Source organism: Mus pahari, chromosome 23 (assembly GCF_900095145.1).
Source record: "Mus pahari chromosome 23, PAHARI_EIJ_v1.1, whole genome shotgun sequence".
In the NCBI taxonomy this organism is placed as follows: Eukaryota; Metazoa; Chordata; class Mammalia; order Rodentia; family Muridae; genus Mus; species Mus pahari.
The window spans coordinates 41,238,612-41,262,679 of record NC_034612.1 but is presented as its reverse complement, the minus strand read 5'-3'; the positions used below and the strand labels follow the sequence as shown (position 1 = coordinate 41,262,679).

General features: G+C 44.7%; 1 protein-coding gene across 4 annotated transcripts in view; it reads left to right on the top strand.

The window, feature by feature from the left end:
• Stard13 (StAR related lipid transfer domain containing 13) overlaps positions 1-24,068 on the top strand; it is a 208,696-nt gene that overhangs the window by 135,140 nt on the left and 49,488 nt on the right. For all 4 annotated transcript variants that reach the window (XM_029533498.1, XM_029533497.1, XM_021222664.2 and 1 more), the window contains exons 2-3: positions 11,519-11,590; positions 16,453-16,534. In XM_029533498.1, the coding sequence (XP_029389358.1) occupies positions 11,519-11,590; positions 16,453-16,534 (154 nt within the window). The remainder of the gene's footprint in view (positions 1-11,518; positions 11,591-16,452; positions 16,535-24,068) is intronic.

Genomic DNA, 24,068 nt, shown 5'->3' with positions numbered 1-24,068 from the left:
GTGTTCTGCCTGCATGTGTGCATGTGAGCCATGTGTTTAGGGACAGAAGAGGGCATCAGATACCCTGGAACTGGTATTACTGATAGCTACAAGCTGATATATGTGCTTGGAAGCACACTCAGGTCCTCTGCCAGAGCAGGTGCTCTTGCCTGCTGAATCAACTCTCCAGCCCCATGTTATCTTCTTTTCATGGATGGTTTCCCAGTTCCAAGGTACTCCATCATACATTTTCTCCATATTAACACAGACCTGTGTGATTAGAGGAACTTGAGTATCTGGCAGGTATATCTTTGAGTGTCTTGGCCTCCAGATCTTCAGTTTGCTATTAATAGGGTCACTCATTGCCTTCCGTCAACATTCAGTGAATGCAAACCATTAACGAGACCTTTGCCTACGGACTAGAGATGTGGACTAGTGAAAAGGCTCAGTATATGCAGGCCCTGGCCAAGCCCGGTGACCTGAGCTCCATCCACAGGACCTACATGGTAGAAGGAGAGGACTAACTCCCTTGAGCTGTCCTTTGACTCCCACGAATGTATGCACACACACAATACAAAATAGGTAAATGTTTCAAGAGGTTTTTTTTTTTTTTTTTTTTTTTTTTAAGAAAGCACAGATGTGAAGATTCAGTCTGGCATCCAGCCTTGTGTTATTTATCTATGATGTCATAATTTAGATAACATAATTGTCCAAGGATACTTGTAGCTTGGTCTTTTATATATTTATAGAATGAGATATTTATAGAATGAGAGGACAGAGAGGGAGGGAGGGAGGGAGGGAGGGAGAGAGAGAGAGAGAGAGAGAGAGAGAGAGAGAGAGAGAGAGAGAGAGATTTTATTTCTCCACGTTTCAAATTATGATAGACCACATGATGCAGAATAGAACAGAACTGGCCATCTTTGACTTCTCCAAGATATATGGTTTTCTTCTTGAGCAAAATGTGAGCACTGCATGTAGTGGTAGAATAAGCTGAGTAGCCTCAGCAACGCAACAATCACCCAGAGAGAGAGGGAGAGAGACAGAGACTGAGAGACAAAGAGAGAAGAAAACAGAGAGAGGCAGACACACAGACCAACACAGGCATATACACCAAGAGGCACGCACACACAGAGAAAGACACAGACCGAGAGTGGAATACCCACAGAGAGGTGTGCACACACGCATGTGCACACACAGAGAGAACACTATTTTTAGGCAGCAAGCTTTCCAGGCCCCAGGATCCGATCTAAAAGTCCCAGGTCAAGGACTCCCAGACCATGGAAAGGCACCGAGGTGCCAACCCCTAGCTGAGGAGCCGCTGGTCGAGTTGGTTCCTGGGGATGGTAGTCCTCTTTCTTGGTAGGTTGCCTGGGTTGTAGTGAACAATCCCACACCCATGCGCATAACTGGACTCAGTAGTCGGACTCAGTGAACTTTTTATGGGAAGATATAGCATTCGGAGGATGACTTTGGAGAAATTAGAGGTGGGGGGAGTGGGGATGGATATAATCAAAATATATCACATACGTCTATATAATTCTCAAAGAATACATTTTAAAACTTATTAGTAATTATAAAACAGGGTTCTAGGTCATCCACCAGTCTGACCAAGATGGATTTCCTATCTTTTTTTTAACTGTGTGTGTGTGTGTGTGTGTGTGTGTGTGTGTGTGTTTACTTATTTTCTTTGGAAAAACGAAAGTTCATGGAGAACTGTTTTCAGAAGTTTCTGTCCAACAGTAGTTACAGTTTGAGCAGACAGACAGCATTCATTGTAATCTTTTAGACATAAACTCAAAACAGTTCTATGGCATGAAGGTAACTGAATTTCAGTGTACTTGCGCCGTGTCTAAATGACTTTGCATGTTACATTCTTACGAAGCAGATCCAAGAACAGAACCCTAGCATGTTTTCACAATGAGGACGGACTTGGTAGGACACCTACCGGGGAGACTCGGGACCTCTTGCTGAGGTCAGTGACCTTGGGCCGCATGTCAGCTCCAAACTTTTCCAAGTCATTAATCTACTAATCCATGGGAAGCCCTCTTTCTTTACTCACTCGCCTGTTCAGATTCTCCTCATGACATGGAAAATCAATGTTCTGAATGTGTTTCCCTTACTGAAGCCCACATGTCTGATAGAGATCTTTTCCCCAAGGTTCTGCTGTGCTTGGCTCTGTCTTAAGACATCTTTGACCTTGAGATTGCTGTGTATCAGGCATACGGAGGCTAATATTTTACTTATTAACCAGTAAGCACATTGTACATTCTAATAGCAAAACCGCCTTCCTTGGGCTGGCACTCACATTCCCACAGTAACAGCCATTTAGGAGAAGCCTTACCGCAGTCTTCAAAGTGTCACATCTCATTGATGACTCCGCACACATAATACAGCCTCCTGTGGAATACAGAATGACTCATGTTAAGTGCCTTGTCAAAGGAGGAACTGGATGCGGGCTGGCAGGTGCCACGTGGCCACAGGGCCCTCCAACAGACATTCACATACACCCATAAGCACCTGCCACCAGGAAGGCATGAGCGCTGGAGACTCCAAGGCTCTTGACACGCAGACGAGGGGCTCTCCACGTAAAACCATCTGAGTCAAGTGTCACATCATCTGCTGGGCTTTCGTGACCACCTAATCCAAAATGCACGCCCTTTGCTGTGTACCCTGGAGAACACTGCAGCCCCCTCAGGAGCGTGCTTCCCTGGTTTGTACTGAAACCTGTTTATCTTATCTGCCTGACTTTGAGTCCTTCCTGTTGGGAGCCGGGCAGTATTCTACAGCCCTTAACAGAGGCTTTCTCACGGAGGCACCCCACAACTGTCTGTAGGATGAATATCTCAATGCCTTCCGTTTTTGTTTTTTAGGACAAATGAAGAGCTAAGTGGACAGAGGTAGGGGTAGTTATAAACACCTCTGTCAATTACAGAAAAAATAAAAATCAGCATTTCCTCCGTAATAAGAGTAGCAAAGGTGAAGCTCCTGTACCTGTGGGATGGCTTTACAGTGATGCTCTGAGGAGAGCTCTGTCCTGTAGTCTTACTTTTTATAACTGAGGAAGCTGAGGCCTGGAAGTTAGCCTCCCCACAGTCAGGGAGGTCATGAGACCTGAGGCTGGAATTTAAGCTGAGCCTTCGCTCCCAGCCACGGTCAGCTTTGTTCCCTCCCTGCATCCCCTTAGTCTGTTTGTGCCCTCAAAGTCAGGACCCTTTTCTGGATTAAGTCACAGACCCTCTTTAGAGACAAAAGTATATGATTGAATGAGAAAGAAAAAAAAATGAAGCTAGAATACATCTTTTGTTTGTTTGTTTGTTTTAACTTCCCTGGAACAGTAACATTAACTTTTTTTTGCATAAAAGTGAGATCACCTTCTAATTGAGATGTTTTTCCGATGTTCACTTTTAGCAAATTTGCTAATTTCACGAACAGGGGTCATACTATATGTTTGAATATCTTGAATACAGACTTATGGAGTCCGTAATCTACCAGAGTTCACTGTTAATTTTTAATTCTTCCCTTATTTAGCCTTGTTTGTTGACTTTCTCTTTTTTTTTTTTTTTTTTCAAAGCAAACCTTGAGACTTCAGCAGTTGAGAAATACCAGTCACACACACCTAAAGTGAAATTGACCCTGGAAATTATGTAAATACACGTACAGGAGTTCAGAGATAAGGGAGCAACTGTTACATAAGTTATCTGCTGTCTGAATACTCATGAGTTCCAGGACCGAAGAGATGGGAACACGGTCCACCCTTGACCTTGAACTTCCTGACTTGTGTTAGTTTAAGGCATCCCTGTGGCATCATTGAAGCAGAGCTCCCTGCATAAACTTCCACTTGGAATTTCCTCTGTGAGTCTGCTGAGAATATAAATCAGAACCATATGAGATGTGTCCTAAACCACGATGTAAAATAACATGGGAAATTTCACCCCAGAAAGTACCCTGTACATCCATTCATTAGGACAGGCATACTTTCTTTTTCTCTTTTCCTTAGAACAAAAGCCTCAGGAGAAATGAATTTATTTTAAGCTGGGGAGTGTGGAAGCGTTGGATGATAAGAAGAGAGGGTCTTAAACTAATGGCAGTGGAAATATTATTTAGCCGCCTAGAATATCTCTCAATAAATGATATCTGCCTAGAATATCTTTCAATACAATATTGAAATGGTATCTGTTGGAACTGTCAACTGAAAATAAAGATTTATTAGGAGATTGTATAAGGGTAGACAAGATAGCTCAGCTGGTCAAAGACCTTGGTGCCAGAGCCTGCCAGGTTGTATTTGATCCCAAGAGCTCTCAGTGGAAGAAAAGGACCAACTCCTGAATGCTTCTCCACATGTATGCCGTAGTACACTCAAATTGCTTTTGTTCTCTCACTTGTATGTTCTCTCTCATTCCCTCTCTCTCTCTCTCTCTCTCTCTCTCTCTCTCTCACACACACACACACACACACACACACACACACACACACACACACACACACACACACACGTGCACACGCTTGCGCTAAAGTAATTGTTTAAGGGACTGGAGAGATAGATGCTCCATGATTAAGATCTCTCACTGCTCTTCCAAAGGACCTGAATTCAATCCTCAGCACCTGTACTGGGCAGCTCACAGCCATCGGGAGCCCAAGCTCCAGGGGATCTGGCGCCCTCTTCTGGCATCCACAGGCACATGCACTCATGTGCACATTCTCACACACATAATTAAAATTAGATAAGTCTTTAAGATAAGTAAGATTGGGGGATGGAGAGATGGAAAGGCTGGTAAGATAGGTCAGCAGTTAAATGTGCTGGCTACTCTTACCGAGAACCTGGGTTCAGTTCCGAGCACCCTTATGGTGCCTCAGAACTACACACAACAGCCCCCAGAGGATAAAATGCCCCCTTCTGGCCTCTGTGAAAACTGCATTCATGAAAAGATAGCCCCTCACACACAAACACACACATAATATAAAAATAAATCTTAAAAACAAAGAATGGGTGATGGAATATTATATCAGCATGTGACTGGCTTTGGAGAAAGAAAAATACTCACTCAGAGCCAGGCATTTCTGTTCTGATGGGATGGAATTAGGTGCCACAGAATAGTATGTGTCTCTGAACTCCCTGGTTTCACCTTCCTCTGGTCACAACCTCGATGACAGAAGTGTGTTTGTTATAAATCAAGGAAAGGGTTGCTTAAAACCATGGTGAGATAAAACAGGTGTTTATAAATGGACTTAATGTTCTGAAAAACATAATGATTGGTAATCTTAAATTTGCCCTAAATAACCTGTCTTTTAGCTTCCTGTCATTACTTAAAATATCATATAAAGAAAATATACAGAAAATCATATTGGTATGTATGTACGTACACACACACACACACACACACACACACACATTTTATGTGTGTGTGTGTGTGTGTGTGTGTGTGTGTGTGTATGAATGAATTATATGAAAACATCAAAACAAACTTAATACAGATTCACAAAAGTGCAGGAAAAAATAATGGATCCTGACATCAGGAGAAATTGAAGGTGGAGAAAACCATAATATGCTGCCTATACCTCTAATTTAGTTTATAAAGCCCTCCTGGGAGAAGGGCCTGGGGAAGTGTGTAATCTTAACGAGCACTTTATTCACAGCCATATAGAAATGAGATGGGTAGCCTGGCATTAATTTGAACAGAATCTGCCTCGTATCTGGCCAAAGAAATACACATTTTAATAAGCAGGGCCTTCACTTGAGAAGTTCTCTGTAAAGGCGAAGGCGTCATTTGCCTTAAGTCGGGCATTCATCATGAACCTAACTCAACGGTATGAATTATCTTAAACCTATAACGACGAGCCTGTTGAAATCTTAACACCTTCCAGATACCATAATACTGGTAATTGCGTAATTGTATTCGAGGAGACATCTCGTGGTAACTGAGCCATCCCTCACTGCTAGTAAGACCTTTAAGAACACAGTGCACAATATGCTTGCCGGTTCAATGGAAGGAAGAAGCCACGGTTCCCCAAACCCACTTTCCTGAATCACTCCTGTTAAGTGGTTTCCTGAACACTAAGGAATTGGCTGCTTCACACTGGAGCCAGCCTGACCGTGAAGTTTGCAGGAGATTTGCAAGGACAGTGGTCATGAATATGCCAGTAATAACCACCAGTAATGAAGCCCACAGTACAGGAGCTCTGGTTCCTCCTAGCCAGCCAGATTCCTGATAATTCACTCTAATGTGGCCCTGGTTTGAATGTTTAGTCATTTAGAAAGACTACTTATGGCCTTTGGGATAGCTAAGGAAGACTGTGTTGCTATGCACACAGAGAGAGAGCACATGGACGCAAATGTACTTAAAGCACTTAGCTAGGCATTTCTGTTTTGATGGGAGCACCAGGTTTAAAAAATGACAATAAGTCTGTCACTTTAAAGGAACTCTGCAAACTTGTGCAGCAGGTCCTCGGAGCTCAGTAAAGCTCTTGCCTTGACTAGGGTCGTCCTGAGTCTGGTACAGCCACTGTTTGCGCCTCAGTCGCTAAGTAGTATCTCCTTTAAGCAGTATTGTGTAAATCTCCTCTACCTCCATAGATGTTCAGCCTCCTCCACCTTCAGTTGGCACTGGGGAGGAATTACTGAAGTGTTTTATCTCGGCTGTGTTGGTAATTATAACCCACAGCAAAATGCAACTTGGTGGTATTCCAATATCACATATTTAAGAAATCATTCCTAACAAAGTAAGTTTCACGTTTTTATAAATAACATCATTATATGGGAACATCCTCACAGTATATAATTATGTTTGTGAGCAGCAGTCAAGCTAAGATATTATGATGTCACCACTCGGGCAGATAACATACATTAAATTATGTGTTGGTAATAGGACAAGAGTTCACTCTTCTGAGATTGTACCTTTCGGGTTTTCTTCAATAAGTGTTTTTTTAAAACTGAAACAGTACAATTATTTTTTTAAAAACATGATACTGTTTTGCAAAACCATATCACTAGTCGGATGTTTGTTTCTGCAGTGCCTTTATTGTCATACCCACAGAAACATACAGCTTTCTAGCACTGTTGAGATAGTGCCCCCTCCAATAGGTCCCCATAACCCCACCCCCACTAGATTCTATGTCTTACTCTAAGCAAGAGGCTGCAGTTCAGGTGAGGAGTCATACTGAGCACAGTAGAGCCGGTACCCAGGTGAGGATAAGTCTGTGGCTTCCTGTCAAGTGGAATCACAGTCAGGTCACACGAGAGAGTACCCGGCCAGTAAACAGATGCTTACTGAACTTGTTGCACAAGCCAATCAGAAGCCCGCTTGCTTTTTGTACAGACCAGTGACTAAATGAAAAGCTGAAAAGCTTAAACAAACCAGAAGAGGTTCTTCACATTAAAGAGGTTCTGCTACTAGAACTGGTCAGTGTTGACTCATCCTCTGTCCCTGGTACCCAGGCTGTGTATGGTCTCTGTCTGTCGTTTATCCACTTGGGGGCTGGCTCTGTCATCTGACAAAGAAGCGTAGTTTCTGTCGGATTCATGTATGAATAGGGTTTGGGGCATCCTCCAAGAGAACATTGCACAAAATTAGATAACTGCTGTAGAGTCAAATAATGTTATTACCCGTAATACTTACAAAACCGATATAGGAGGATCTGGGAAGAGGGCTCCATTGGTAAAGCACTCGACGAGTAAGTTTGAGCCCAGGACATACTGGTCTCAGTGGTACATACCGGTGCAAAGACAGTGGAGGTGGAACGTTCCCAAGGGCTGGCCAGGTAGTCTAACTAAATGTTGAGTTCTTGATTCAGTGAGAGAGACAGACATTGTCTCAAGCAACAAGGCAGACAGCAACAAAGAAAGGTCAACCTTCGACCCCCACATTCTCACACTTGTGTGTGGGTATCTGCATACACTGCACACTTGAACATGTGCACACCCATATTAACACACACACACACACACACACTCCTTACTTAATTCTATAAAAGTCCTACCATGATACCTGGCCAAATGGATTATATTCTCCCCAGCAAAGAACAATAATCCTTTCGATTTCTCTTTCCACAACGTCAGGTACTTGAGGGCTACTTCATAAACCACTGAACAACAACATCAAAAATAAGTCAGGAGTCCTGGGAGCACAGTGAAATCTCACATAGTCCTACAAGTCCCACTGTATCCCCCTGGGGGCGGGAATCGCCTTTCTGTCCCACATAGGCAACACGGTATGTGTTACCTGTCTGGTAGTCTCTTAGAAGCCATCTCAGTTATTGAATCAAAAACCATGGCATATACTGGGTTTAGACTACAATCTGGATTTCAGCATCTACTGGGACTCTTGGGTCACACCCCTGCAGGTAAAAGGGGACGTCTCTAGTCCAGTGTTGGTAGAGGTCTGTGGGCCCTTTCATCCAGTGGCATTCTTGGGTTCCACCCCCACCCCCACATAGCTTGTGTTTTCAGCAAGAGAGCTTCGATGAGTTGACCCGTTCGTTCCTGGAGCTGCTGCAAGGACAGGTGAGGGCTGCAAATGGGAACAAACAGAATAGTCCGATGTGATTTTAATGACGCTAAATGCTTTTGCATAATACACAAATGGTAACTAAGAGCACATTAAAGAATAAATGCCCATGGCTTGCTTCATCAAGTGTCATTTAAATCCCATTAGACAGAGCCTTGTGAAATGACAATGGCAATATGACTCCCTTCTAATTTTCCTGTGTTTTGGCCACTGCGATGGCCCTGGGGAGACGGCATTTGTCTGATAGGCGTTAGAAGGGACTGTGGGTGAGCCATAGACATTGTAAGGCACCTCTCCAACTCAGCTAAATGGTCAAAGTGAAATTTCATGGTGGGAATTATACAAGACAGCTTTGTTGAAGGTTGGTGGGTTTGTTTTGCTCTTTGAGTGAGATGTCAAGACTGTAGGCCAGCAGCCACACTCCCTTCTGCTCTCCTTATATTTTCCTTGCCTGCCAAGCTGCCTGATACTGGGTGCATATACAAAGCTGTTGTGCCCTTTAGATGAATTGAATCCTTTATTGTTATGTAATGACCGTTGTCTCTTGATTGACTGTAACTCTCCCTGCTCTCCCAGTTTCTACTTGTCTAACATATTAGTAACTCATGTCATCATAGTGACAAAATTCCTGAAAGGATGAATTTTAGAAAGGATCTGCTTGGCCTCACAGTTTTGAGGGGATCCAGTTCGGCATGGCAGGGAGAGGCCTGCTCATATCTGCACAGTCTGGGGAGCACAGAGGTCAGTGGAAAAGAGACTGACCTATAACCCTAGTGCCAACCCCACCCACCCATCCCCCAGTGACCCACCCCCTGCAGCTCAGTACCACCTCCTAAAGTTCTACCACCTTCCAGGACACCGCCACCATGTGGTGGCCAAGCGTTCATGATCCCTTAAGGCACATTCCCATCCAACCATAATGCAGTGTCGCTTTCTATACTCTCATCTTAAACTCTATGTGTCCTTATAACCAAACAAGTCCTCCGGTAGGAAAGTGTCTTACTGGATGAATCTTACTGGAGGATGCAAAGGGACTGTGAGCGTTTGGTAGACATTTAGGCAAACAGAAAGGCAGTTGTGTATGAAGAGCTACTGTCTAAAAGACCTTGGGGAGTGACAGTTTCTAATTTGCTATCATTTACTCCTTGCAAGTCAGTGATTTGATTATGAAACCTAAAACCTCCTCGTAGGTCATCGTAAGAGGTTTAAAAGCATAGTTCATTTGAATGGCTAACAGAGACAGGTTCTAGTTAAGGTTTGACTGTTTGTGTATGAATGGCATTTCAGTTCATTATCAGCGTTCCTACTGGGGAAAAACAAAGTGGTCTGGAGAAACTTTATGTGGATTCGCTCTACCTTGCCTCTGCCCACCCCTCCTCCTGGCCATAGTTCTCAGTCCCCAAGATTTTTCTAGACACATCCCTGGCTCTCTAATTTCCCCCACAGCTTGCTATCATTTAGTTCCAGGCATTTAATGTCCTGTGTTTACCTGAATTCCCAATTCCCTCTGAATCCCCATATGCTGTAAACCACCTGACCTGTAGGTCTCCCTGTGTCTTCATTCCCTGGTTCTCCGGGACTTTCTTGCTTGAAGCTATGTTTTAATCATAGCAGGAACCAAAGTAAAACGGAAAAATGCCTAGAATTGCTGTGATTCACTAGAAAATGAAGGAGTCGTTCATTCCTTACCCACTCATATAACTGAGCTTAAATTAAGTGAGTCTGGGAACGTAGACTGTTTTCTCATGTCGGCCCTCTGTTTCACACTAACTAGGCAGCTTGAAACTGGAGATGAATATGCAATCCATGCTGGTCAGAATTAGTAGCAGAAACTACTCAGCTCGGACAAAAACCAGAACTTGTAAGTTTTCTGTCCCTGGTGTGGGAACAGATTAGCGATACTGCCGGAAGGAAACACATCTTTAGGGGCTAAGATCTGGCCTTTGGTTTGTTTTCTTAATATAAATTAAATGGATTTGTCACGTCAAACATGATGAGCCTTTATTGTGAGAAGGCCCAGTCTCAGGCCTGTGGCCCATGTCTGATGGGTTTTGTGCAAAGGATTCAAGAAAGGCCTTTACTGGAAGTTTTGACGGCAGAGGAAAACAAGCGGAAACACACTGACCGAGCACCGCGGTGGCCTAGGAGAGCTTTGGTTGGGACATTTCCCTGGGCTTTTTACTTCTATTTGGAGAAACTGGACGTTTGACAGATGGACTTCTTTTCCCTGGGCTAATGTTTATCTAAGAGTGTGGTGGCTGAGAAATAATCCAGAATTCACAAGGTCAGAGAATGGCCAGGTTTACACACGGTCCCTCCACCCATCTCACCCCAGATTCCCTCGGGGGAGGGTTGCTGGTGTATCCACCCCACAAAAGCTCACCCCAAGGACCCACCAGCCTCTTGGGTGTGGCCCTCTCCATTCTGGCAGCACCATTAGACTCAGGTCTCAGGGTCCTCTTCCCTCTGCATTCCGAGTTTGAAATCAGTCCAATAATATGCTTGACCAATGAGCATCCTCATTCGGTGCACTGGGAATTAAAACCATCGGTGAGACTGGATTTTTGTAATGCCTTCGTTTGTGAGAAAATACACTACCCCGTTGTGTTGTTTGATCCTGAATGGGAGAGTTAAAGTAAGGTTGAATAAATAATCTCAGGCTTATCTTGGAAAGTTGTGAAGGGCCCATTAAAAACAGGACTATTATTATAATAATAAGCCTTTCTTTTCCTCCCTTGCCACCTAGTTCCTTGGTGCGTAAAGACGGTATTTTTCCCTAGGGGACACTCAGCCTTTGTGCTCTGCCCTGGGAGGTTGGTTATCACCCATAACTATGGCTCCACAGAGAAGATAACCCTGGCACACACGGACGGTGCTTCGCATGGCCTGCACAGTCTCTGCACCTTCCTTCTGGGTAGACCGACTTACACGAGATTACCTGGGAGCAGCGTTGCCTTGCAATGACCTGCAGGGAACACACCAGAAGAACTGAGGTCTGGATGTCAGACTCACGATGTTCTTTTTCTCGTATGTTTTAGAAATCGAGGCAAAGGAAGCATGTGACTGGCTCCGAGCTGCCGGGTTCCCGCAGTACGCTCAGCTGTATGAAGGTATGTGAGCCTTTCCCTCCGTTCTTCATAGAGAGAACCGACCACTGAGGCCCCACCTAGGGCTCATGGACCACTGAGACCCCGCCTGGTGCTCACGGACCACTTAGAACCCACCTAGGGCTCACCGACCACCTAGACCCCGCCTAGGGCTCAGGGACCACTGAGACCCCGCCTGGTGCTCGCGGACCACTTAGAACCCACCTAGGGCTCACCGACCACTTAGACCCCCGCCTAGGGCTCAGGGACCACTGAGACCCCGCCTAGGGCTCAGGGACCACTTGGAACCCGCCTCGTGTTCACAGGGCGTTCACTCCGACATATTGTGGATTTCCTTCCTTCCGCCTCAGCCTCGGCAATACTAAGCTCATTCTGACAGAACTGGAAATGAGTCCTGTCCCCTGCCTCCACCATTGCCCCTTCACCATCTGCTCTCCTGCAGATTCCCACCTAGCTCTTCAATTTCGTCCCAGTGTCTGCCGAGACTCGCTTTCCAGAACCTTTTGCATGTCTTTCTTGTATCATGGGGCTGAGTTTTCTTGAGGTTGCAATGAATTCATTGTTAATAGTTTTGAGAGGTCTCAAAACTAGTTGTTTTGGGATAGCCCTTATTTCTGCTTATTTTACATAAAAAAAATGTTATGGGTCAGATGTCAGTCTTTTGAGTGTTGGGTAAGTGGCTTTTGTTTTGTTTTGTTTTGCTTTGTTTTTGCCAACATTGTACTTCTGGTCCCTGATTCTTTAGTTAATAGCAAATAACTATTCACCATCTCAGTTACTTTTCTATTGCTGTAATGACCAAGGCAACTTATTTAAAAAGAAATTTATTTGGGACTTAAGTTTTTGAGAGTCCATGACCATCATGGCAGGGAACAGGGCAGTGGGCAGGCATGGTGCTGGACCAGTAGCTGAGAGTTTACATCTGATTCATAAACCAGAGGCAGAAAGGGGGAAATGCTGGGACTTGCCTGAGCTTTTGAAATCTCAAAGCCCTTTCCCACTGACACCCCTCCCCCAACGAGGCCACACCTCCTAATCCTTCCCAAAACTGTTCTACCAACTAGGGACCAGGCACTCAAACATACTGAGCCTGTGGAAGCCATTCTCATTGAACTACGATATTCATCTAATTGTATCTTATGTTGTCTAAAATCATGATTAAATCTTTGCTGTTTTGTAGATCATCCCTATGTATCATGAAGCAGTCAGGTCCCAGGTGTGACCAAGTGACACACTTGAGATCATCTATGGGAAATTAAAGCTAGTGGCACTTATTACAAAGTTGTGGATAAGATATACACAAAGGAGGAGCCAAGGGTGTAGAGTTATAGCTGCCACTACTACAGGCCCAAGGTGGAGGAGGTCAGAGCCCAAGAAACAAGAGCTTCACACATACCCCTGGAGAGAACACACAGCTGGCCTTGGGATGCCTCCTTGCATTTCAGCCATGGCTTCCCGTTGACCAAACACAAACGGAGCCAGAGGGCATGAGTCTGTTTGGATGCCATTCAACTCCACAGTGGGTCTCAAAGCATAAGGCAGCATGCAGGATGGTAGAGTAGGTCTGAGGCTCAAATGACTGTACCTAGCATATGAAAGCATAGTAACTTCCCTTCCTAGGGCCACAAACACTGTGGGGTGTGTGTGTGTGTGTGTGTGTGTGTGTGTGTGTGTGTGTAAGAGAAGAGAGCAATGGTGGTGTACTCATATGCATACCAGGGACTGTAATTTTAAGTATACACTACTTCTTTGCTGTGTTGCTCTGGGCAAGTAACCTTCCCTCTACTGTAAAGTAAGCANCGCAGTCACGATGGCTACTATGGCAGAAGTGTGAGTATTTACTGAATGTTGGTTTTTGAACAATAATGGTTACAGAGCAAGCTCTGTTCTCATTATATTTATGTGATATATACATATATATATCTCCATCCATCCATCTGGCATGTACATGTTTCTGAGCTATAGCACATCTTAGATACTTAGGGACTGCTCACATTAAATCTCATAGTACCTATAGCATCATATGTACATGTATATATGATTCATCAAGAATCAGAGAGGCTGGGATTTTTAAATTTCCCATCCATCCATGTAAGGACAGTGAGCTGCTTGTTTTTCTTTTGGTCTGGACACAAACCGAGACATGTTTGGGAAGAGGAAATCTTAACTGAGAAAGCTCCTCTGTGGTACTGGCCTGCAGACAAATATGCGGGCTATTATCTTGATTAATGATTGATGTGGGAGGTTCCCACTCACTGTGGGTGGGGCCACCCCTGCGCTAGTAGTCCTGGGTTCTATAAGAAAGCAGGCTTAGAAAACCATGAGGAGCAAGCCAGTAAGCAGCATCCTTCCTTGGCCTCTGGATCCATTCCTGCCTCCAGGTTCCTGCCCTGCCTTCGCCCAGGGATGGAGTGTGGCCTGAGAGCTGTAAGATGAAACAACCACTTCCTTCTTATTTGGGTCATGGTGTTTGTCACAATAACAGAAACTCTAACTAGGACTGAGATCGCTTAACATCCTGGGCTTTCCTTTCCTAATTCTCCAGTGGAGAATAGGAGTTGGGGATTGTTTAGATTTAAACTATAACAATCAATCAGTTAATCAATCAATCAATCAATCAATCCTTCCCCTTCCTCCCTCCCTCCCTTCCTTCTTTCCTTCCTTCCTGGTCTAACAGGTTATGTATGACCCTCTGAAAACTTTTGTCAGAGTCTAAGCATTAAACTACATCCCAACATTAACTCTCCTTTGTCCTTACAGAATTTAAATGAACAAAGTAGAAAAAACTAAACTTTTGGTTTTAATACACACTTGAGACATCTGGTGAAAGGACAGGAAGCCATCTTTAGAGATTAATTTTGTTGTCTCTTACCCCTTGTTTCATCTTACAGCTCTCAGGCCACACTCCATCCCTGGGCGAAGGCAGGGCAGGAACCTGGAGGCAGGAATGGATCCAGAGGCCAAGGAAGGATGCTGCTTACTGGCTTGCTCCTCATGGTTTTCTAAGCCTGCTTTCTTATAGAACCCAGGACTACTAGCGCAGGGGTGGCCCCACCCACAGTGAGTGGGAACCTCCCACATCAATCATTAATCAAGATAATAGCCCGCATATTTGTCTGCAGGCCAGTACCACAGAGGAGCTTTCTCAGTTAAGATTTCCTCTTCCCAAACATGTCTCGGTTTGTGTCCAGACCAAAAGAAAAACAAGCAGCTCACTGTCCTTACATGGATGGATGGGAAATTTAAAAATCCCAGCCTCTCTGATTCTTGATGAATCATATATACATGTACATATGATGCTATAGGTACTATGAGATTTAATGTGAGCAGTCCCTAAGTATCTAAGATGTGCTATAGCTCAGAAACATGTACATGCCAGATGGATGGATGGAGATATATATATGTATATATCACATAAATATAATGAGAACAGAGCTTGCTCTGTAACCATTATTGTTCAAAAACCAACATTCAGTAAATACTCACACTTCTGCCATAGTAGCCATCGTGACTGCGNTGCTTACTTTACAGTAGAGGGAAGGTTACTTGCCCAGAGCAACACAGCAAAGAAGTAGTGTATACTTAAAATTACAGTCCCTGGTATGCATATGAGTACACCACCATTGCTCTCTTCAGACACACCACAAGAGGGCACCAGACCCCATTATAGATGATTGTGAGCCACCATGTGGTTGCTGGGAATTGAACTCAGGTCCTCTGGAAGAGCAGTCAGTGCTCTTAACCACTGAGCCATCTCTCTAGCCACCTGGGCTCCTGTTTCTGGGTTTCTCACTGTGATGTACAATCACTTGCCAGGAGAGTGAGGTGCCGTCCACTGGGGACCATGAGGGAGGGATTCAGTCACTGGGAAATACTTGAGTGGATTCATCCACTTGAGTGGATTCTTTTTTTATAAAGGCAAGGCATTATGTCTTCCAATTGGAATGTCTACAGCTAAGTAAATATGTCAGCATGTTCAAACTTTTACTGTGTAGCCCATGCTCTAAAGAGAAAAAGATGTGTGCCCAGGATAGGGGGTAGTGCCTGCTTCCAACCCAGAGGAGGATCTAGAAACATTAGCTTCATCTTAACTGGGAAGACATGGGGCATACAAAAGAGGAAGGCATGGCTGTCACAGTGACCAACATGAAAGTTGACCTTGGGCCACTATGTCAAGTGATAACTAGAGGTTTTCCTATGTAAGAGAGGCTCCTAAAATGAAAGCCATACTCTGGATGTTGACAGTTACCATCCCAGGTGGCATGAGCCCTCTTTTGGGGAACAGTCATGGGCTTGGAATCTCTTCTTTTGTGACATCAATTTAGGGACTTCAAGATGACTGAAAATTTTGCAACCAAAGGGAGGGAGGGAGGGAGGGAGGGAGGGAGGAAGGAAGGAAGGAAGGAAGGAAGGAAGGAAGGAAGGAAGAAAGGAAGGAAGGAAGGAAGGAAGGAAGGAAAATCAGATCTGAGACTATTAAACTTGGGCTATTTTTGGAAATGTTCTTTTTGAAGGAAAAAAAAAAAAGTTTGCTAAACTAAGAATTCTCTGAAGTCATCATGCAGAAGCTGTTCTTCATGTCCTCCTGAGGAATGTCAGATAAGGATGGACATAAAGGGCCCTGGGCATGCAGTCCTGCCCAGGGTTAAGATGCTTGTTTTCATAGTTTGCACTTACACTGCACTCTCAAGAGCATTTTCTGTGAATAATAATAATAATCTGTGTGCTATTTTTAAATGCCGTCAGCAATAACAATAAGCAGTGGCCATGATTTAAGATTTAAGAATGGTGATTTGCGCAGAACCTGACGGCCTGAGTTCATGCAGCCAAAGGCATAAACCTCTGTCTTCTCCTTTCTCTCTTAGATTCGCAGTTCCCCATCAACATTGCGGCCGTCAAAAAAGACCATGACTTCCTTGAAAGGGACCTTGTAGAACCTCTTTGCAGGTAAGCCAGATGAATGAAGTATCTTTGGTTTCGGTTTCTTTCCTTGGTCTGTCTCCATTTGGGCAGCACAAAGTTAAAGGTTGATGTTAACAACTTAAGAACTATGTATATTGTGGTCACTGTTGCTGGTCGGTCCCAATACCCTGAAGATGCTCAGATCCTGTTTTCGTAGAGTTTAAATCTTAAACAGGGGCTTGGGGGGCACTTCAGAATTAGATTAGGAAAAAGAGAGGAAGATGAAGAGGGAAGAAAAGACAGAAGAGGAGAGAAAAAAGAGAAAGGGAGGGTGGATATTTCAGAGTATTGTTAAATGCCATTTTTAAAATATGACTTAAGGGTTAGGACAGTGGGGAGACGGCACAGATGAAGTGGCAGAAGGATTCGGGATGGTCGGTCATCTCAAGTGTCGTCAGGGCAACGTCTGAGATGTCCTTTGAGGATGTTCAACCTGACCTACATTTTTTTTACATATATAAAGTCAAGTGGTTATATCTTCAAATCAGAATATGTAAGGCCAAGTAAATACACCGGCAGATTGACTTATTTAAACCTTTATTGTATCGTGAATCTTTTAAAGAGGCAGAGATGTATCTATGAAGAATTCTCTCCTCTCAAACACTTCACAGAGTAGTTGCAGACACCGAGGTGAAGCAATGAGCAAACGAACAAATAAGAAACCATTGAACTTGGACTCATAATTGTAAAGATCCGATAGAATCTGTATTTTTAGGTAATCAAATTCTGCGTGAAAGGCCAGTTGTGTCTGTAGAACTTTGCAGTTGTGTGGCTAACACTCTGGGAAGAGGTCAGAGCTGGGGTAGGTATCAGTGCAGGACACTTTCAGTACACATAGACTTGGAGATCCCATACTGATAACCTCAGTCCACTGATCTTCCTTATATGTCCTGCATTTGGTAAACATGACTATTTAATGATGAGCATAGAGACACCAAGGCATTCCCGAACAGCATAAATGATCTTAGGTTTGCTGGATCCCAGACATCTGGTTTTGTGTTCTGAGCTTGCTATATAACCAAAAAACAAACAAACAAACAAAAAAAACCCAGTAGATTTGTGTTAATCTTCACTATTCACAAAGGCAATACTGTGTGTCTACTGAAGTTTAATGTATCAAGCCTGTCAGTTTAAAAGAGGAAAGAATTTGGAATCATAAACTTGGGGGCTAGCTGGCTGACTGGTTAAGTGCACTTGCCACCAAGCATAACTACCTGAATTTGATTCCTGAGACCCACAAAGTGGGAGGAGAGAACCAAATCTCGAAAGCTGTCCTCTGGCATCCACACATGCACTGTCGCATGTGTGTGCGTGTGCACACACATACATACATACACTCATATATCTGAGTGGAGTGAGTGGACGCGGGCTATTTAGGCTAGAAGATGAACGCGCACGCGTCTGTGCCTGCGTAAGAGCCTGGGGGGGGGGGGTAAATGGATAACTTCCTTGCGATTCTTCCAAAGCTCTGACTTGGGAAGGGTCCCATTTCCACTTCTCCATCTGGAAGGCACACCTGCAGCATGAACAGATCCTTCCGAAAAAACGTTCATTCCACTCAGGAACGTGGGCTGCTTTTTTCTCTATATTCCTGTTGGCTGGCATTTAAAAAAGTAATTTCTATTTTCAAAATTATATTTTACTGTCTTTTCCCATTAAGTCTTCTAAATTTGTTTTCTATAAATTGACTTATTTTTAGCATCACACACACACACACACACACACACACACACATTCAATATGGACTAATACCAGTGTGCAGTCAAGACTTGAAAAAGTTCCATCCATTGCTCCTAAAGCCACCATTTCCCCTACTCCCAGCCCCTGGCAACCACAGATTTATTGTCTGTGCCTACATCTTGGCTCTATCAGGACATGGCAGAGATGACATGGAACAGTATATGGCTGGTTTTGTCTGGCTTCTTTCACTCAGTGTAATGTTCTTAATTCATGTTAATTTCTGTTTCAAAAATATATTCCTTTCCACTGTATAGAAAGACTTTGGGGTTCTCCAGCTTGAGGATATAAAGACACCCTAACATTAATATATGTGGTTTGTGTGAGCGTAAATATACATTTCTTTTCATTAAAATCTTAAGAATGGTACTGTGGGGGCTCAGGACAAATCTGTTGTATCTTTATAAAGAGCTTCAAGTGGCCATGTTCCTTTGAATTCCTGACAATATATAAGGGTCCAGGTACCTGGCCCTTGGCAGTATGTTTTTGTTTTGCTTGTAGACATTCTAACTGGTATCTGGCTGTGGTTGCGTTGTGATTTTAAATGTTCATTTTCTTAGTGACCAATAAAACTACACATCTTCCCATGTCTCACCAACCTACCTTCTCCTGCAAAATATCTATTCAAGCTTTCTCTCATTTTTAATTGAATAATAGTTTCTATTCCTGAGTTTCGATTTTGTTGTTGTTATAGATACCTCTCTTGTCAGATCATTCTTGTAAACATTTTCTGCCAGAATGTAGATCTTTTTCAATATTATCTTAGAATGGGAGAGTTCCTTAATTATTCTAGCCAAATTTATTTCAGGTATATTTACAAGTGTATCTAAAAATGACCTTACCTGAGATGAAGTGCTAAGTATGTTTTCTTGTGCGTTTTGAATTTGTGTTTATCTTAGTAAGTACAAGGCCTGGGCCAAGATTCATTCAGTATCTGACTGTTCCAACTACTGCCGTCTTCATCAGTCCACCTTGACACACACCTGTGCATTTTTGTGTATATGTCTGTGTCCAGGACACACATGCCGCAGCGCCTGTGTGGAGGTCAAAGGACAACTTGTAGGATTTGGTTCTCTCTTTCATCCTCTGGGGACTGGGACTTGAACTCAGGTCATCCTGCTTAGTGTCAAGTGCCTTTAGCCACTGAGCCATCTCACTGGCCCTAAATTGACATGTGGATTAGTAATCAGTGTACATTTAGGACTCCCGATGTTTACAACAGCAAACTGTAGTTGGCAGCACAGGACATGGACTTGATACACCCTAAGAGCTTCATGGTTCTCTTGCATGCTATTTTTACATCCCGTGTTTATTACTAGAATATAATTTTAATGTTTATAACCTGAAAAATCTTTCTAAGCCGTTTTATTAATCCTTGTGAACAAGCATTTGGCTAGAAGTGTGTGGACCTCCGTTCTCAGGGTACAGGAGCCTGTAAAATAGAGGCCAAAGGAAGAGTCACACACACCCTGGGTGGATCAAAGGAAACAAGGGTAGGGAGGCAGCCAAAGGCAGCTGCCTGGAGAGCTTATGGGGGAATTATTTCTATTCACTGTGAGTTCTACACAGTACAGATTTCCTGCCTCACAAATACCAGAAAGCAACAGAGTATCTCCCGTCAGAGGAGAATGAGGATGCTTTAAAAACTTTTGAGATTAACAGGCAGCCGAGTAGAGACTTGCCTATTCAGAAGGTGAGTGAGCATTGATGAGCCATAAGGGGGTGGAATTCTATTCATGTTCTTCTTTGTGCAATGCATTTACAAAGATAGTGATTCTTTTTTTAGCTTCTGAAATTGCATCTGTTTGCTTATTTGTCTGTTTCCTTGCTGTGTGGCAGGGGCACCAGAGGACATCTTTATTGCAAGTCGCTTACCTCGTCCCACCATATGGGTCTTGGGACTTCAACTTGGGTCCTCGGGCTTGGCAGCAGGCACCTTCACCTGCTAGTCTGTCCTGCCCATCCCCTCTGCTTTATTTTTAAGTCTCTATGGGCTATACAGTTCTCATGGTTGTTGGAAACGCTGAGGCCATGCAGAATGTTAGAGGGAATTAAAGCCAGAGGGAGCTCCTTCCCGGGGGACAGGAGAGCCAGAGTCCCCTGCAAAAGGATATTCACTGCTGAGATTTACTCTTCACATCTCCAATCCCAGTTTACTACAGAATCGTTGGACAGTGTAGCTTAAAAATACAGCTCCCATTGAGGGGGAGACTGCCCAGAAGGAATCAGGGTAGATGCTCAGCTGTACGCCACTTCTTTTTCAGTAGCTCTGAGGTTTAGTCCCCAGAAAGCAGGCCGATTTGCTGCCTATGCTGAAAAACGTGAACCCCCGGAATAGCGTGCTATTCTTTGTGCGTGGCTGTGGGGATGACGGCAGGAACAGTGTCCAGCAGGCTCCGCTATGTAGATGGCCGCTGCTGCAGGCACGGAGAGCTCTGTTTCCATTATTTCAGAAGCTACGGTTAAAAATTCTGCTTCCCTGGGTTGTGACTGATTGTTCGACTGAGAGTCTCTTCCTCCAGTATGTCACAGAAAGCAAATCCAATTATCTGAGTGAGCTGGTTGGAACGTTAACCCTATGGGACACCTGGAGGACACCAAAGGTGTCAAAACAGCTTGCAGAGTTTGTCCTTTGGTGCACACCACAGCAGGCTAAAGCACTGGGGAGGTGAGGCGCGCCCTTCTGCAGTGCTGGGTTGTGGTGTTCACTGCAGCTGGCTGCAGACAGAGGCCTAGATGCTCAAACATGGCCTTTGAATCCCTAAATTAATGCGAAGGTAGCAACTCATCTGCATAATGCATATTGTTAATAGACGCTAATTAATTATAGCATATGACAAATAAGGGCACGGGCTGTGTCTGCTGTCACGTGTTGATGGACCTAGCTATGACTACCCAGGGCAGCTTTCCCCAGCGTTTAAATAAATGAGAAGTGATGAGGGAGCCTCTCAAGAGGCCAGGAGCAGCGAGAGGAAAGGATGCAATGGAGAAAGATGATGTAAGTAAGGGAGAAGGATGTTACGGTTCAATGCCGACACACACACACACACACACACACACACACACACACACACACCGTTTGATCCAAGGATGCCAACAGCGTTAGTGTTAAACAATGACAGTCTCTGAAAATAATGCAAAGCTTTCCCTTTAAAAATATTTGTCCTGGAAGGGGCTGGAGAGATGGCTTAATGGTTAAGAGTGCTTGCTGCTCTTGCAGAGGACTCAGGTTCAATTCCCAGCACCTACGTGGTGGCTGCCAACTATAACTCCTGTATTCCAAGGGATCTGACACCCTCTTCTGACCTCCATGGGTGCTAGACACACAAATGCTACAGACATACACGCAGAACGCCCATACACATACAATGATGATAATAATTGTCTGGTGCACGCTGAAACAACCCCTTTCTGACAGCTCAGCCTGCCCTGTCTGTCTCTGTCCCTGTCCCTGTCCCTATGTTGACCTTTGACCCCGCTTTCCTCCCACACCCCAGCTAAAGTCCAGAGGCAGATCCAGGGTTTAAGCAACTAGCACAGGAGTGATTTCTCATGCTGTCCATCCTTGAGGGAAACAGCCAAAGGGGAAAGCAGAGGGGGAGGCACATCCATCCTTGCTGGCTCCACAGTGGCATGGTGACCGTCACTTGCATACTTCAAGCTGTGTCTCTACTTCCCTTATCACATCCCATCCTACCCCAGATACAACGAAGGCTTCCTATGCCTGGCCTGTGCCTTTTGCACACCCGGAGTCTTGGGAATTACATAGTGGAATTGTGTATTCGGCACAGAGCATCCACTCTGCTCTCCGCAACTCGTGCTTGCCAGACTCTCTCTCAGCACCAAGCCCTTTCCCACGCCCCGTGGCCACAGCCCATGGAGGACCCCATGAAGGGCTGGGCTTTGATCCCAGGGTCGGGAGCACATCTCCACTGATTGTGGTTCCTTAAATGTCTCCGAGGTTCCCACCCAGAACACTCCTTAGCTGACAGAGTTCCATCCACCACCCTGACAGGAGCCAAGGGTAAGAAGTTCAGGCAGTTGGAACTGAATCAGAATGGTCTGGAAGAGATGAACACCTACCTCTGCTATTCCTCCCATGCCTTTGGCGAGGAAATTAAAAAAAAAAAAAAAAATCACAGGAAACCAGCCGTTAAATCAATGTAGGAGACCATGTGAACCATCTGAGGTCTGGCAGTGGAAATGTCAACCCCGGGCGTAAAGTATGAGGAAGAAGGAAAAGGACCTACTGTTTTGCTGTGGTCGCTAAGCCTGCCATGTCCCCAGGCTTCTCTACTGCATGAGTCAGGCCTGGGAAACTGCACCTAGCCACTCACACCGACACTCTTGCTCTCCCTCCACTACCAAGGCACAGCTCCAGTCTGACCACCCTCCCCTGTCCCAGCCGCCCTTCTTGACCACTGGCTGGCTCCCACTCTGGTCCTCTGGGGCTGTGAGGGACTTCCAACTCCACATCACTGGACTGCATCTTAACTCAACTGCACGTCATGGGTACAGGGCCTTGTACCAAATGAGACGTCAATAATTATTGGTTAAGTTTAACTGGAGCTCGGTAGAAATAACCTTTCAGCCCACAAATTACTGTATTGTTCTTTGGTTAGGAAATATATGATGATAAACTCTTCATTTTCTCTCAAGAATAATTTAAAATACTGTCCCTTGCTGAAGACTTCCTCCTCTTCCTCCTCCTCCCCCCTCCTCCTCCACTTCCTCTTCCTCCTCCTCCCTCAGATAGGATCATCCTATGCAGTTGCAGCTGGCCTAGAACTTGCTGCGTAGACCAGGCTAGACTCACAGAGATCTGCTGGTCTCTGCCTGGGATTGAAGGTGGGCATCACCACACACAATCTTCCGACTTCCCGATTTCCTAAGAGAGCTTTCGGTGACTGCTAGCTAGCTTCCGGCTATCGGTACCTGCACTCTCTCAGCCCTCCCCACTCCGCCCACTCAGCGCCACTCCTCCCCCACAATGGGTAAATACAAAGGAACTTGTGGATTTACAGCACCTGTTCTTTCTTAAATACTTGACACAATTAACTCCACCCTCCTCTCAGGAGTGCAAATTCTCTGGCTTCTGAGACACCACCTTCAGCTGGCTCTTGTTGATACACACTCAGACTTGCACCTCCCCAAGGCTGGCTTCCTTCCTTGACCCTAGGTTCTGAAGGCTGGAATTCACCATGGTTCTGAATTTGTTTCCCCAGCCCTTGATATCCATGGGATCACCATCCCCGCATTCACCCAACCTCACATTAATCGTGAGCCAGCCATCTACATGATGTTTACATTGTGTTAAGTATTACAAATAACACAGGGATGGTTTCAAATAAAGGGGAGGATATGAGGGATTACATACAAGTGCTGTGCCACGTTCCATAAGAAACTTGAGCACTAGAGGATTTCGGTGTCTGCAGGGGACTCCTAGAACCGATCTTCCAAAGACATAGAGGATGGACCCCATTATGTTTGCTCTGCACTCATGGTCTCTCGAGGATATGGATGCCACAGGGCCCCCGTGCTTTAACACGTAGAGACCAGAGCTCCTCATCCCCCTCTTATCCCTGCTTCCACTGACTTCCGGGTTCCATTAATGTCTACACTTGATAGCGCATTTGAAATCTGAGACTCACCCTCTGTCTGCCTCCCCATCTTCCTATAAGCCAGTGGTCACTTCCCACCTCCACGAAGATACCCCTCTCTGATATCCTCTGCAGATACCACCTCTCTGATATCCTCTGCAGATACCCCTCTCTGATATCCT